Below are 16,492 nucleotides of genomic sequence, written 5' to 3'. Positions count from 1 at the left end.
GACTCGTTGGGGGCGCGTTGGGCCGCCGTGCGGCGCGGCCGGTTGCGCTGAGAGCCGCGCGGCTTCGACTTCAGCCATCAGTGGAGTCCGGAGGCCGCCGCGGTCCGCACGACAGTGACCAGAGTGGGTGAGACCGCGAGTGGAAAGTGCGTGTGTGTGAGTTATTGTGTGAGACGGACAGTGAGTGTGTGTTGGGAGGGGGGTTGAGGAGAGTTAGCCAGCGCCGCCACTGACCGCATCCTCCCTTCCGAAGATCCTTGTTCCGATCTGCGCACAAGATCGGAACTCACCAAACCGGTTTCCGAGCCCGCCTGTCGCCGTACAAAGAATCGCGGTGGCTCATACGGAGTCCGTTGGAGCCGCCGCGGACGGGGGTCGCCCCGAACAACACCGCGGCTCGTGCAGCCCGGCGCTGGACTGGGCTCGTCATCACTGTGGTGACGCAGTAGCGAGCCTCGGGGACGCGTCGTTTGCCGCAGAGGCAGTCGGTAACACGTAGAATGTGCTGCGCCATTGCTCAGGCATCGTGTAGGCAGAAACGGCGTATGCCACACCAGGCATAGATTCTCGAATTGAATATTCATGCAGTCAGCTGTATACTCGAATGGGCGTTTCAGCGGGACCAGTCACTTTCAGATCGCCCGCGTTGTTCAGGAATGTGCGCAGTGCGCACCCCTGCCGGCCCTGCCTGCATTCCTGCATTTTTCCGCCCGGCTCCGCCCCCGTCCCCGTCCCGGTGGACCGACCATTTTCCGAGGTCCATCCCGTTGAGCACCCAGCTCACGAAGCGCCGTAAATTGGCACACCTCTGTCGTCGGCCGGTCTTTCAGTTTCAATCCACAGCGGCGAAAGTTACCGCACTATGACCCCCAAGGAGTCTTCAATCAATCAGACGTTGGCATGAACGGAAACCAATTTTCGCTTCTGGATGAAAACAAACCCGCCAAGCTCGCACAGGGGATATTGTCTTATAGGCGACATAGGAGCAAAAAAGATTGGTTGGTTACAATTAAATTGAATACCAAGCGTTTGCATTTTTACGGCGAATCTGTTAGCAAACCGGTAATGTTAAAACGTAAAACGTAAACAGTTTAACGCATCCGACGTTTAAGGCGATTTTGCCACGGATTAATTGTCGATAGCGGAGATCCCTGACGCCAGCTCAGATTAGAGTCCAAACTCTGCCCCAGGTCCAGTCCCAGCCTTAGGTCACAGCCCTGCAGCCATAAATCATAACCGCAACTCAGCCCAGCCCGTACCATCTACAGCCTATCTCCGTCGTTTTTGTCCGTGCAGGCACCTGTCGCCGGATGCGGCCAAGTCGCCGAGCACTTCACCTGGCTGTTCTCTTCTTATGATCTCGGCACCAATCGAATGGGTTTGATGACCTTCGATGACCTGACGTGACCTCAAACAGGTGGTATGACATTTTGCTAGTCGCCTTGTAAACAGAGGTCACCTTTCCTTTGTGACCTATATCTCGTCCCTTGACGTTATACATGGTTGCACCAGGCACCTTATGTCTCTGTCCGTTTAACGTTCCCAGTCCCATGTTCAAGATCATCACATTTACCTGTCTGTTGTGCCAAGTCAGCTCCTTGCAGCCCCAAGTGCTCTAAGGATTGTAGCCCCAAGTGCTCTAAGGATTGTAGCCCCAAGTGCTCTAAGGTGACCTGTATTGTAGACTGGTTCACATTTATAGACCGCTTGGGACGTTGGCGCATTGTTCAAGCCGGTCTGTCTCTTTTTAGGATTTTGAATTGGACATATTTTCCGGGTCTTTCCTGTCTACAAGACATTTGCGTGATCTATCGTTTCCCTGACGCCTACTGTTAACGCCAGACCCCTTGAGACCCTAATTTTTCGCGATTACTTTTAAATGCGTGAAGGAATTTCAACCAAGCTCAGGACATGGCCGTTTCAAGACAGGCCGAAACTTTTACAATTTAGATATTTTATCGCCATTTCAATATTTCAGGCACTTGTCATTGACTCGTAATGTTAAATTTCGAGCAAGATTTTCATCCGGTGTGTAGAGGCTATCACCAGTCAGTCTGTGATACGTTATGACGTCACAGCTAAGCCCCGCCTCTGTGGTCTTGGCCTGCGGCGGTTTCGGGCCGGCGCGCGGTCACTCTCGCTGTGGCGGGGAGCGTGGACGGGCGACGGGCGAGCGGTGCCGAAAGCCGGCGGAGTTGTGCGTAGCGTCTTGGCTGACAGTGCCCAGAGAGCGACATGATGACTAAGGAGTCATAAATGCTCAATGCGCATTGCTTCTACAATGCGCATTGAGCATCCACCACTCAATGCGCATCCACCACTCATGTTCGCTGATATATTTTTTTTTTTTTATAAGCTGCAAATGACGGGCAGATGGCATATAACTGACATAAGGTTAGGAAATATTCACCTGTATTTAAAGCCTATGGCGTTGCAGATAATGCGATAATGGGATGTCGGATGTCACCAAGTAGCTGCCGATTTGTACATCGCTATGCAACCATCGAACAACGCAATAATAAGTTAATTGCCTGAGCTTCACATCATACGGCTCGCTCGTATTTCAAACAGCTACCCTACATCGAAAATCGTATTTGTTAGGAATCGTTAACGTTTGTTCGAAGCACGACTGAGTAGTAGGTTGAGGAGTGATGATCCTCTTGGTCCTATATACAAGAGTCAACAAGAGCCTAACATTTACTTGACCGTCTGCTGCAATTGACTCATAGCACGTGAAGCGTCAGCGAAATTCATAGTCCTTCACAGATGGCAGGGGTGTCGTTTGTACAGAGGTCGCTGATGGGCACGGGTCAATGCCGCAGTCGTGGGCGGAGCCTAATGTCATATGACGTAGAAAGCCTCTATCCAGGATGGAAAAACAGTTAACATTACGAGTCAATGACAAGTGCCTGAAATATTGAAATGGCGATAAAATATCTAAATTGTAAAAGTTTCGGCCTGTCTTGAAACGGCCATGTCCTGAGCTTGGTTGAAATTCCTCCACGCATTTAAAAATAATCGCGAAAAATTAGGGTCTCAAGGGGTCTGGCGTTAACAGTATACGCTTCGAGATTCAACTAAAACGTTGCGAACTGAAAGTTGCAACCTGGCAATGAGGCTGATGTTCACTCCCAGTAACTCATTGGATGGAATTGCCTGCATGGGGATAAAATGTCAGGATGTCCTGGGACGTGCTTGACAGTGTTAGACAGTGCTTGTCGCCAGTCCCTCGGTCGGCCATCTGCACCTGTTGCAGGTTACAGGTGCAGTTACCTGTTCACTGTTCAGCAGTGCCTATCTAATTGGCGAGTGACCGGAATGACCTTAAGGTGAATTCATGGAAAATCCCTGAAGGTGGAAGCAGTCGACAAGCAGCCATATTTAACCCTTGGAATAGGGCGAGGCAGTAAGCTAAGCTCGCATGTTTCACGTTGAAGGTTGCGTGGAGCATGACTGTGTCTTGGTCTAGTGTCTACGGGCCAGGGTCAGAGATCCACTCATACCGATGCAGGAATGCAGGCTTTCTGTGCCATTACCTCCATCAGCCCACTGCACTGAGCTCACTGCACGCTGCACACGTGCAGTGTGCACGTCGCTCATGTGCACGGTGAAGACGGGTCGGCGTCACTGACGGCCACCTGCCAGTGACCGGGTTCCCGCGGCCCGCATTCCAGCGGTTTCCGGCAGTGCCAGTGGTGGGAGTGGGACCAGCGGCGGATACAACTCGGCGTCGACTGGACGCTGGCCGGCTGGACGGGTTTGTCCGCGCTGAGCGTGACGCTAACCGTGACGTGACGTGACGTTAGCCGTGACGACGTGATGTGACGGAGGTGTGAAAGCGGGCCGTCACATCGGTTCGTATCACGCGATAATAGCCGTTTTCACGACTGCCATCTGGTACACATTTGGTGCAGATTAGGTGCAGATTAGGTGCATATTTGGTCAAATTAGGTTCAGTGTATCTCTTAGAAGCTATCAGCTATAGGGTTGCACTAAATGCTTATATGCCTCCTTTGTCATATTATCAGAGAGTATCATCGATTAAAACACTGACATAGTTTCATAAAATGAATATATTCGCTGTAAAAGAGATCAGGTGCAGATTTGGTCAAATTGGTGCATTCGCCGGATTGCCCGTCGTGAAAACGGCTATTACCGTGAGGCTCCCGTCACCCTGACGGGCCTGTTTTTAAAACCAGAGCGAGAGGCATGTGGGCGAATTGGTGCGACTATGGACACTCTTCGGGTCGATTTCGAGTTCTCGACTGGCCGATGAAGGCGGCAGGGAGGGAAATAAATAGTTTGTTGGAGTATGGAAAGAAGGTGGATGCTCCGTCGAGAGTCATGGATGAGATTATCCGCGAGCCATTGATGCGATTATCCGCGGTCGGTGTGACTGACCTGACCGAGCTTCCTCGTCTCGCTTGGCGGAGCAGGAGACAGCGTCTCCTTTGTCAAGGAGACCATCCCGGTCTCGACACTCCACCCGAGACTCATGGGTTTCATCGGAACGTGACATGCATTCTTGGCTGTTTAAAATTCCGCACTCAGCTGCCGCGTGCAAACAGACGGCGACGTTGTCATGACAACGCGAGGGTCAGGAACGGATAGCAGCGTCGCGGTGAATTTGATTCAACTCCCTAAAACAACCTTCGATTCAACTGCGGCTTCGTCCGCTTATCACACATCCAGGATTGGTTAAAATGACGCGCTCCGGCGCGGTTCGTGTCGCGTCATGCTCACTTCATGGACCATTTACCGCACCTCTAAGTATAGGCTCAGTTCTTGAAAAGTAGAACTGCAATATATACCTTCACTCTACAGGATGAGGTCCGGCTTTTTCTGTCGTTTCGCCGCCGCATGACGTTTGAACGTCTACTTGGGCTGAGGGTGGGGACACCCCGTTGTTCCACCCCACGAGCGACAATGGGTTGTATTTCACGGCTGGAGGCCTCCCCTGCCATCAGGTGGCCTGGTCCAGACTCGGGAACACCATCAGACCAGGGTCTGGTCGGTGGACGGCACTTGGCCCGGGTCTGCCCGCCGACATCAAACTAGACGCTTTCGTAAATGGAGTATCTCACGATTCACGAGGGCTGCCGACGCCCGGCTCTCTCATACTCCCACACAACACACGATCTTTCCCAATGCACAACGACTCGCTGAGACTCGATGACTCGCTTCCATCCCCTGGCTCATTTAAGTCTGTTTCTCTGCAGCTAAATGAATGCAAAATGTTCGTGTGATTCGTGGTCGTTTACTCTGATCCAGCACGGCAGACCAAAGTGTTCATGTAATCGTCCAGTTCACTAATAATTGCGTATCTGATCGAATCGTTTCATTAACCGGAGGACCAAAAGAGTTCTTAGATGAATGTCTATTTCTGGATTACTCGTCACACACTGCACGTCAATCGAATCGTACGACGCCGGCGCCGTTGCGCCGGCGGAGTCGCGTCGCCGTCGTCGTCGTGTCGCAAACTGCCGAGCCGGCCGGCGGCGGCCGGCCCGGCGCGTTGGGGCCGGTCAGCACACATATGTGCTCCAGATGACCCCCCCAGGCCCTGTAGAGGACCACGTGGGCGGCGGGGCTCGGCCGTGCCCGCCGCGCGCTGCCGTCGCTGTGCGGCACGGTACGTTTTCTCTCGAACATGGCCGGCCCGAATTTTCGCGTCGCTCGCGGAAATTCTAAACGTAAGAGAGAAAACATTAACGAAACAACAAACAGCTGCTCGCAAGCAGCGTCTCCGTCCGTATCGTACAGCAATAAACGAACGCTAAAGCTAAGGCTGTAAACTACATCGGTTGCGCCGCGCGTCGGTCCCAATCTAAGGCTGCTACACTCTAAGGCCCTAAACTGCTAATCGCACAGACCGACCGGCCGAATGACCCGGGAGGGGCACTATGACAGTGTGAACGCGTAGCACTGTCGAACGGCTCACAGCTGTTAGCTAATGGCTAATCACCAAACAAATGACAATTGACACAAGCGACAGCGCACAGAATGAGCGGCTCATTCTCACACACGCACACGTCAACCTAACACGAATGACGGACGCAGTTAACACTCACAAATGTTCAGACTCCGACGCTGCTCGGCAGCGGCACACGGTGGTCGTAAAAGGCTCACTAGTCGCCCCACTCACTCACACATTATCCGTCTGAGTCCATTTACTGCCCGTCACCATCGCACTGGAGACGGCAGAGACGAGAGATCGGCCGCCTAGAGCGACTAGTGGCAGTGGCCATTTCGACCACCCGCCCTCGGCCGTCGGCGCCAGGGAACACGTTCACCACGCGCCCCACAGGCCAGTGCCCGCGAGGCAGATTGTCTTTTGTCACCGGCGCTAATTCGTCGAGCTGCACGTCTGCCGGGTCTGCGCGTCACTTCATCCGTGTGATGAGCGTCCGGAGGTGCGGCTCGGGGCCGGCTCGCCCACTTGGAAGGCTGTAGGTCACCCGTTAGCGGCGGCGCTGGCTGGGCTGACCGTTTCCGGCACGGCATGCAGGCAGGCGTGTACCGCTTCACAGCGGCCCTGTCACTGATGACCCAGAAGTGGTGCCGCAGGCGAGCCAGAACGTGCTCTGCGCCAGAATGGGCGAGCTTCTTGTGTCGGTCGGTGACGATCAGCCGAGTGATGTCTCCGCGAGCAGGTAGAATCACCCGGTGCTTGACCTTGAAGTCGAGCTGGGCGTGGCGCAGCTGGCCCCCGACTCTTAGAAGGCCGTTCGGGTCCAGGAAGGGGTTAAGCCGGTACATCTGGCTGTTCGAGGGAAGCCGCCTTCCGTGCTGGAGAGCTTCGATTTCATCGCCGAACTGCTCGGCCTGTGTGCTGAGCAGCCAGACACGCTCAGCTTCTCTCAGCTCTTCAGCAGTCAGCGGTCCCGTCCGCCGATCAGCTGCTGCTCGGCTGCGGCTGTTGTGAGCGAATCTGCGCGCCCACGCTGTCACACGCAGCAGCCTGAGCCATGATGAGAACCGGCTGGGGTTTATGGTCGGCTCCGCTCCCCTGGTGACGCAGGCTGGTGCTCTCATTTCGGCCGTTTCCTCGTCTCTCGGGCGCTCTGTCGGGCGGGGCGGCGCGGCGGGCCGGTCCTGGGGACGGCGCGACAGGACGGCGCGACCTTGGCCCCACTCTCCGCTCGGTGCCACCTCAGCCACCGAGCGGCCTCGGCTGCCTATGTTCGATGAGTTCAGTGACCCTGGCGCGTGTTGCCATCGAGTCACTTCCGAAGCGTCCTGGGTTTCCTCGCTGACACGGATATGATGCACGTCCTTGTTGACTGGCAGGTTTCGATCCGGCGCGCGGCCGGTGACCGTCCAGCCGAGCAGTGTTCTCACGGCGCACGGCGCACCCGGTGGTCCGTCGATCACCTGACGTGCCACGATCAGTTCTATGACGTCAGCGCCCAGAAGTACTTCTACTGGACCTCGAGTCGTACTCGGCAGATCCAGGTCAGCGAGATGAGGCCATTTGCCCTTCCCCCGTGACCAGTCCATGGCGTGATTTGACACACTCAGCGTCGGCGTCGTTTGGGCGTTCCGTATTTCGTGACGTGTGCCACCGCTGCTGACAGGCTCGATCACGAAGGACACACGGCGTGATCTGAGTCGTTCACTTCCGTTTAGGGTACTCAGGACCAAACTGTCAATGGGTCCAGAGATGCCGAGACGGTCGCTCAGGCCTTCGGTCACCAGCGTTACCTGGCTCCCGAGGTCGAGAAGCGCGTGGGTTGTGCAGCGCCCAGCAGGACCATGCACCGTTATCGGCAGTGTCTGCAGCAGCACCTCACAGGGTGGCTCGACCACCGCAGTGCCAACATGTTTCACTGGTGACGGCGCGCTGCCGGCAGCATTGCGCCGTGGAAACACACGCTCTCCGTTGTGCAGAAGCGTGTGGTGACGTTTTCCACAGTTCTCGTGACCACATTTTGCGCTAGACGTGCACGCGGCGCTGATGTGGCCTCGCACGAGACAGTTGAAGCAGAGCCCGTTTCGACCGGCCACTTCAGCTCTCTCGCTCGCTGTCAGCTCCAGAAACCTGTCACAGCGCTCTACGTCATGTGCCCCCTGACAGACTACACATGCGTCCTCACTCGCGACCGGCGCTGCCTTTATTGCACTAATTTTCGGTTTTACGACCTCTCGGGGCGCGGCCGGCGCTAGCGCAGTCGCATAAACACGCCGCTGCCGGCTCTCCCCACTGTTGACCTCGGCCTTGGATTGCTGGTGGCCCGTCAGGGTCAGGGACGCGCGCCCAGCGGCCACGTAGCGGCGCAGCCAGCTGTCCAGGTCAGCGAGAGTTGGGCGGACGAGACCGCTGTGTACAGCGTGCTCGCCCCACTTCAGCGCCAGCGCAGCGGGAAGCTTCGAGATCACGGCTGTTACATTGGTGGCAGCCGAGATGTCCGCGTCGTAGTGAAGGCACTGTAGCACACGGACTGCGGTGCGAAGGTCACGTGACAGCTCTGTCACAGCCGACATATCACCATCTTTCACCGGCCGCGAATCGAGCAGTTTTTTCATCGTCGCGTGAATGACCCGCGCCGGGTCACCGAACTCCTCCTCTAGCTCACGCAGAGCCTCGCCGTACAGAGAAGAGTCGCACAACATACCGCGCACTGATTCCTTGGCCGGCCCGGTGAGATGAGCCTGGAGATATGTCAGGCGCTCGACGTCAGTCAGGTCGTCTCGGTCGTGCACTAGAGCCCTGAACAGCGCGATCCATCTCGGCCATTCCAGAGCGGAGCCGCTGAACTTATCCAGGGTCACTCGAGGCAGCTGTGGAGTCGTTTGCTGTCTCACGGGCTGTAGCGGGCGTCGCGGTTCCTGCTGGTGACGGTCGTCGTATGGCCGCGCGCTCACCAGTTGTCCGTACTGGGAGGACTGCTCCACCCAGTCCCGGGTGCGTGAGGACCTGTCACCCGGCAGCAGCGGCTCACGCAGCTGGGCAGCTGGCTCACTTGGAGCTGCGGCAGCAGGCCGAGCTAGAGCCTGACGGTCGACGGCAGATGACTGGTGGTCATACTCCTCCTCCTCGAGCAGCTCCAGCTCCAGCTGACGGCGTTCAGCTTCGTCGGCGAGCTGTTGAGCTTCGAGAGCTGCCCGCTGTCGTGCCAGTTCTGCCTCTGCCGCGGCCGCGCGCTGGCCTTGCTCCGCTGCGAGCTTGCTTAGCGCGGCTCGGCGGCGGGCTGCGCTGATGGTGGACGACGCTGCGCTGCCGAAGGTCTCGCTGCGGGTATGACATGCCTGCGAGCTGCGCGTAGATTTAGCGTCACACCGTGCGACCGCCTTTGCGGTCGATTTCGCGTCGGACTTCGCTTCCGACATCACTGCGTCGGACTTCGCTTCCGACATCACTCGTTCACTGCACTTGCGTCGGACTGTACGTCCATTCACTCACTAGTTCACATACATCCGGCCCGGAGGACCAAAATGTTCGTGTGATTCGTGGTCGTTTACTCTGATCCAGCACGGCAGACCAAAGTGTTCATGTAATCGTCCAGTTCACTAATAATTGCGTATCTGATCGAATCGTTTCATTAACCGGAGGACCAAAAGAGTTCTTAGATGAATGTCTATTTCTGGATTACTCGTCACACACTGCACGTCAATCGAATCGTACGACGCCGGCGCCGTTGCGCCGGCGGAGTCGCGTCGCCGTCGTCGTCGTGTCGCAAACTGCCGAGCCGGCCGGCGGCGGCCGGCCCGGCGCGTTGGGGCCGGTCAGCACACATATGTGCTCCAGATGACCCCCCCAGGCCCTGTAGAGGACCACGTGGGCGGCGGGGCTCGGCCGTGCCCGCCGCGCGCTGCCGTCGCTGTGCGGCACGGTACGTTTTCTCTCGAACATGGAGTATGGAAAGAAGGTGGATGCTCCGTCGAGAGTCATGGATGAGATTATCCGCGAGCCATTGATGCGATTATCCGCGGTCGGTGTGACTGACCTGACCGAGCTTCCTCGTCTCGCTTGGCGGAGCAGGAGACAGCGTCTCCTTTGTCAAGGAGACCATCCCGGTCTCGACACTCCACCCGAGACTCATGGGTTTCATCGGAACGTGACATGCATTCTTGGCTGTTTAAAATTCCGCACTCAGCTGCCGCGTGCAAACAGACGGCGACGTTGTCATGACAACGCGAGGGTCAGGAACGGATAGCAGCGTCGCGGTGAATTTGATTCAACTCCCTAAAACAACCTTCGATTCAACTGCGGCTTCGTCCGCTTATCACACATCCAGGATTGGTTAAAATGACGCGCTCCGGCGCGGTTCGTGTCGCGTCATGCTCACTTCATGGACCATTTACCGCACCTCTAAGTATAGGCTCAGTTCTTGAAAAGTAGAACTGCAATATATACCTTCACTCTACAGGATGAGGTCCGGCTTTTTCTGTCGTTTCGCCGCCGCATGACGTTTGAACGTCTACTTGGGCTGAGGGTGGGGACACCCCGTTGTTCCACCCCACGAGCGACAATGGGTTGTATTTCACGGCTGGAGGCCTCCCCTGCCATCAGGTGGCCTGGTCCAGACTCGGGAACACCATCAGACCAGGGTCTGGTCGGTGGACGGCACTTGGCCCGGGTCTGCCCGCCGACATCAAACTAGACGCTTTCGTAAATGGAGTATCTCACGATTCACGAGGGCTGCCGACGCCCGGCTCTCTCATACTCCCACACAACACACGATCTTTCCCAATGCACAACGACTCGCTGAGACTCGATGACTCGCTTCCATCCCCTGGCTCATTTAAGTCTGTTTCTCTGCAGCTAAATGAATGAACTCAAGGAATGAACCCATTCTTGATTCCTGAATCCGGGTCATATTTTCGACATCCCTGAATCGTGAAACTGCAGTACGACGCATGTCAGCCTTTTCCCCAGTCCCGCTGGCGCTCATCGAAATAAACGCCATCATTCTTCGAGAGAGACGTTTTCATCTCTCGACATTCGTCGGCACTTCTTTTACTAGAACAATTTTTTTTTCATAAGCTTCTTTGATCTCTCTCTCCCTCTCTCTCTCTCTCTCTCTCTCTCTCTCTCTCTCTCTCCCTCTCTCTCTCTCTCTCTCTCTCTCTCTCTCTCTCGCTCGCTCTCACCTCTGCGTGGGTTCTGCCGAATCATGACGTTAGCTCGGCGCCTGAGGACCAGCCCCTGCCGGTACAGAATCTACAGGACGGTGTATACTTTCACACCGATGTGGCACTAGCGACGCCGGTTACAGAATGACCAAGTCTTTCTAAGTGAGCGAACCGTGAGGTTAACCGAGGGCAGGGGATACTCACTGACACAGGATAAGCCATCCGGTTCATCCACCGTCCTGCAGAGATTCACAAATGGCTGCACCACCGCCACCGGTCACCGGCTGGATGGCTGGGCGGTAGTGGCGGCTGGTCAAAGCACGTGACATTTGCACTGTATTCAGTGGAGCGATTGTCCCCTCAACGCGACAGGGGCCTCGGAGCGCTTCGGGGAACGTATTGATGAAATATCGACGAGCGAAGAGACGGCACCGTCGAACTAACATCAGTAGAATTTTCGGGTACTGTCGGCTACCATCTGACGGAAAACGATACACTTCCGTGCGCTAATTAGCATTCTTCCCATCCACCCCTCTTCCTGCCGACTGCCCTCTCGACCCCGCCCCTCCCGGTCTTCCCACCTTCACCCCATCCACCTGCCGCCCGCCGACTTCGCTCGCCGGCGCTAGTTCCGGTGACGGCCGGTGGCGTCGCTGGCGTCGCGGAGTAACGAACGCCGCGAGCCAAGGCCGCTGCGAGCCGCGGGCGGCGCGTCGCGGCTCCAGTCCACTCCAGTCCAAGTCAGGTGGCGGCCGACCGGCTTTGTGCCGCAAGAGACTGACGGCGTTCTTTTCCAGCGAGTCCAGTGAGCGAGCCGGGCGGCGGCGGGCGTGCCCGAGAGCGTCTGTGATAAACTCTGTGAGTGGGCCGCGGAGGCCGCAGCATCGGCATCGGAGCGTGCACGTGCAGTGGTAGCGGCTGGTGCTGTGTCGGGTGGTGACTGGTGCCGACCCGGGAGATCAGTGATTGGTGACGACCATGGGTGCCCAGGCGTCTCACGAGCCCCTGGAGCAGAGTGTGGCACGGGTGAGTACCTATACCTCGTTATCGTAAATTGTGTCTTGTGGGTGATTGTTGCGGTGGTTGACTGAGACATGGACACATCAAGTTGAAGTCCGTGGTAGTAATACCTGATTCCTGTTGGCTGTTGCTGTTGTAAGTTGAGTTGGTTCAGGCTGATGCTGGTAAAGCCAAGGCCCTTATTTAAGTTTTGATTATATTATAATTCATAATATAGATCGACTAGTGGACTGTTCAAAATAAGTTCCACTGCAATGTTGATGTGAAACTTATTTTGATGGGACGTCAGCGTGGCACGTGCGACTTAGCCTTTTTGGAGGGGGGGGGGGGGCACACCAATAACCATTGACCAATGACCAGCTTATAGGCGTGGCAAGGGCTGCGCGCAGGGGCGGATCCAGAAAATCTCCAAGGGAGGGGCCATTAGAAACTAGAAACCAGGAGGCCCCCCCATAATCCCACCTGTTGGAGGCCCCATCTTCCCACTTGTTGGCCCCCCCCCAAAAAAAAACTGCGTCTATTGAGCTTATCTAGCTGTTCAGGCAACATCTCAACATCTGTGCAGGCTTGGAGGCCCTCTGTGCAGGTTAGGAGGCCCTGTAAAAGTGGTCATCTCTGTGAGTATAAGAGACCTCCAAGTTATGAAAAGCTTTACCAATCTTCTAACAAAGAAGTCTTCTCAGCTAGTCTTCTAAGAAATAACTAAGTGGGTAGGTTAAAAAAAAAACTCATCGGATTTCGGCCACTTTATTTTCAGGAGGCCCCCTTTTCAGCTTTTTAACTTTTTAACTTTTTATTTTATTTTTGAAAAAAAAAAATCGGCTAAGGGGGGGGGGGCCATGGCCCCCATGGCCCCCCCCTTGTATCCGCGCCTGGCTGCGCGTCACGCCCATCGGTATCGTGACGATGGATATTGATCCGTGAATCAGGACGGCTTACCAGTAGGGTGTCCCAAATTTCACGAAGTTTTTCAATTCACTTAGGATACACCGGGATCCCGTTCCTTGGTTCATTTGAACCTCACACACCAATTTATAGAGTAAACTACCGGTAAACAAGGTTGCCGCTAGTGCTCTTAAGTTTTATTTGCATTTTGGTGTTATATGATAGTGCAGCGTTGTAGTCTCCGAATGCAAAATGGGAAATATGTGTAAGCAACGTAGCAATATTACCTTCTTCGATGCTCAGTGATGCTCAGATCCCACGCACATTGCACAATGATGAAAATCCGGTTTTATGTACGCATACATACGTGTGAAACTGTGTGTGTGCGTGCCCGTATGCCTCTATGCGTGTGTGTATGTGTGTGTGTGTGTGTGTGTGTGCGCGCGCGCGCGCGCGACTGCGTGCGTGCCTACCGGATAGAAGGCAATGCCAGTTTTAATCTTGGTGTGGGTGATTTCATGTGCCGCTGATTTCGTTTAGGAGTAAGCGATCAAACAAATGTCTCAGGTTAGTGCTTCAAATGTCTCGCTTCAGATCGAACCGTCTGCGGCAATGGCACACCACATAAACGCAGATTGAACAGAATCAAATTTACATTGCAGCTATGGGTATTAAGTTCACCGTACCCTGTCCTGAGACCGTCCACGCGTAACATCACCGTACCCTGCTCCGAGATCCGTCTAAACCAACATGATGCCTTGCTCTGAAAACCGTCTGACACATCGTACCCTATTCTGAGCTTCGTCTAAAACATCGTACCCCATTCTGGGATCCGTCTTAAACATCGTACACTGCTCTGAGGTCCATTTACACTCTACGGTCTACACGTAACGTCATCGCACCCTGTTTAACATCTGTCTACCACTACAGACCCATGTAACGTCCTTCTTGGTGTGACCGTAAAGCGACCTGTGTCATGCCACCACCTGGGCCAGCGCCTGCAGCTGGTCCTCACCTTTCGTTCTGGCCATCATCTCCTGTGCCAGCTTCACTCCACGATCCGCTCCATCATTCACAACTGCCAGGCTATTGACGTATTTGTGAACTGCGTTGTAACCTGAGATACTTTTCCATTTTTGACAGGCTCTTGCAACCATTCGAGGGCGCACTCATCCCGATTATGGATGAGTGCCTATGATTCTCATAGCCGGGTGCCCGGTGCAACCATTCTAGGGCGCGCTCATCCAGATTCTGGATTAGTGCGCCCTCGAATGGTTGCAAGAGCCTGTCAAAAATGCAAAAGTATCTCAGGTTACAACGCAGTTCACAAATACGTCAACAGCCTGGCAGTTGTGAATGATGGAGCGGATCGTGGAGTGAAGCTGGCACAGGAGATGATGGCCAGAACGAAAGGTGAGGACCAGCTGCAGGCGCTGGCCCAGGTGGTGGCATGGCACAGGTCGCTTTACAGTCACACGAAGAAGGACCACGTGGGTCTGTAGTGGTAGACAGATATTATAGCAAGGTGCGATGACGTTATGTGTAGAGTGTAGAGTGTAGATAGGCCTTACAACAGTGTAGGATGTTTTAGACGGACCTCAGATCAGTGTACGATGTTTAAGACGGATCTCAGAATAGGATAAGATGTTTTAGACGAATCTCAGAGCAGGGTACGATATTTTAGACGGATCTCATAGCCGGGCACGATGCTGTTGACGGATCTCAGAGCAGTGTATGATGTTTAAGACTGATCCCAGAATGGGGTACGATGTTTTAGACACATCTCAGAATGGGGTACGATGTTTCAGACGGTTTTCAGAGCAAGGCATGATGTTGGTTTAGACGGATCTCGGAGCAGGGTACGGTGATGTTACGCGTGGACGGTCTCAGGACAGGGTACGGTGAACTTAATACCCATAGCTGCAATGTAAATTTGATTCTGTTCAATCTGCGTTTATGTCGTGTGCCATTGCCGCAGACGGTTCGATCTGAAGCGAGACATTTGAAGCACTAACCTGAGACATTTGTTTGATCGCTTACTCCTAAACGAAATCAGCGATCCGGTAGGCACGCACGCAGTCGCGCGCGCGCGCGCGCACACACACACACACACATATACACACACGCACAGAGGCATACGGGCACGCACACACACAGTTTCACACGTATGTATGCGTACATAAAACCGGATTTTCATCATTGTGCAATGAAGCGTGGGATCTGAGCATCACTGAGCATCGAAGAAGGTAATATTGCGACGTTGCTTACACATATTTCCCATTTTGCATTCGGAGACTACAACGCTGCACTTTCATATAACACCAAAATGTAAATAAAACTTCAGAGCACTAGCGGCAACCTTGTTTACCGGTAGTTTACTCTATAAATTGGTGTGTGAGGTTCAAATGAACCAAGGAACGGGATCCCGGTGTATCCTAAGTGAATTGGAAAACTTCGTGAAATTTGGGACACCCTACTTACCAGTTACCGATAGGGTTAGGCGATAGTGTTGGGATTGTTCGTGCACCCAAGAACTAATGATCGGCCAAAGTATGGAAAATTCTCCTCGAATCTGACCTGACCTGACCTTGCAGTAACGAAGCCAGCGACTGGATTCCAGAAGTTAACCTCCCAGGACCCAGAGTCGTATCCTAATCCCTGTTTAGCTGGAGCAGCAGCTGAAGCGTCGAACGTCTCGGCCATCCGGTTCATTAGCTCCAGCTCATCTGTGGCCGAAGTGACAGGTTCGGTCGTTAGACATTAGTCCGAGGACTGCACGAATGTTATTGGCACCGTGCCAGGCGTCACAGGGCTTCCTTTGGGACCTTGCGGGGGAGGGGCTGCCGAAATAGACGCAAGCAGGGACCTCCCGGTCAGATTGAGCCCGGTTTGGTAACGGGGCATATTCTAAACTGTGGATAGTGCCCAATAATGTACGTTTATCTACTTATATGATTTTCAACAGCTTTGTTCTGAATGTTAGCGATTGATTATTTGAAAAGAATAGGCAGCATCGTCTCAAGGCCGGCTTTTTCTGCGATATAAAATCAGTCGAGTCACTGGGATGTTGCATGCAAGTCTGTCAATAATCTTTCATTTCTTGAACCTCACAGGCTATAACAGCTACTGAGACTGAACAGTAGTCTATGCACTTAACCATTGTATCTTGTATCAGTCGTCCCTCTCTATAAAGTTTACATTAAATTTACTGTGTTAATGACTTACAGAGCGTTGTGTGCACGATTTGAGCATGCATTAGCTTTGAATTCGATAACTGGTGAAGCACTGGTTGCAACACTGTGTTGGCAACTGTCTGAAAGGATCTTTGGAGTGAACTTTTCAATACGCTGACTGAAAGACTAATCGCCTTTGATGCTTCCAACTTGCTGTAACACATTTAAACGATGTCAGTGTCTGTACCTACTTCTTGTTCTGTCAGACGCTGCACACATTTCAAACGTTTGTTTTCTCTTTAGGCGTACTTTGAAGTGAGCTTCAAAGTGTGTTCAGT

The 16,492-nt window shown here is 54.0% G+C and overlaps 1 protein-coding gene across 4 annotated transcripts in view; it reads left to right on the top strand.

Annotated features, from left to right (window-relative positions):
* LOC122391704 (protein numb-like) overlaps positions 1-16,492 on the top strand; it is a 76,482-nt gene continuing 59,990 nt past the window's right edge. The window contains exons 1-2 of one of the 4 annotated variants that reach the window (XM_043385892.1): positions 1-127; positions 11,874-12,102. In XM_043385892.1, the coding sequence (XP_043241827.1) occupies positions 12,055-12,102 (48 nt within the window). In that variant the 5' untranslated portion in view covers positions 1-127; positions 11,874-12,054. The other 3 variants (XM_043385893.1, XM_043385894.1, XM_043385890.1) reach the window with 3 other exon arrangements.

This window comes from Amphibalanus amphitrite, unplaced genomic scaffold (assembly GCF_019059575.1).
Source record: "Amphibalanus amphitrite isolate SeventyFive unplaced genomic scaffold, NRLGWU_Aamphi_draft 000450F_arrow, whole genome shotgun sequence".
NCBI lineage: Eukaryota > Metazoa > Arthropoda > Thecostraca > Balanomorpha > Balanidae > Amphibalanus > Amphibalanus amphitrite.
Note: the sequence above shows the minus strand (reverse complement) of the source record. Positions and strands in the feature narration are given on the sequence as shown.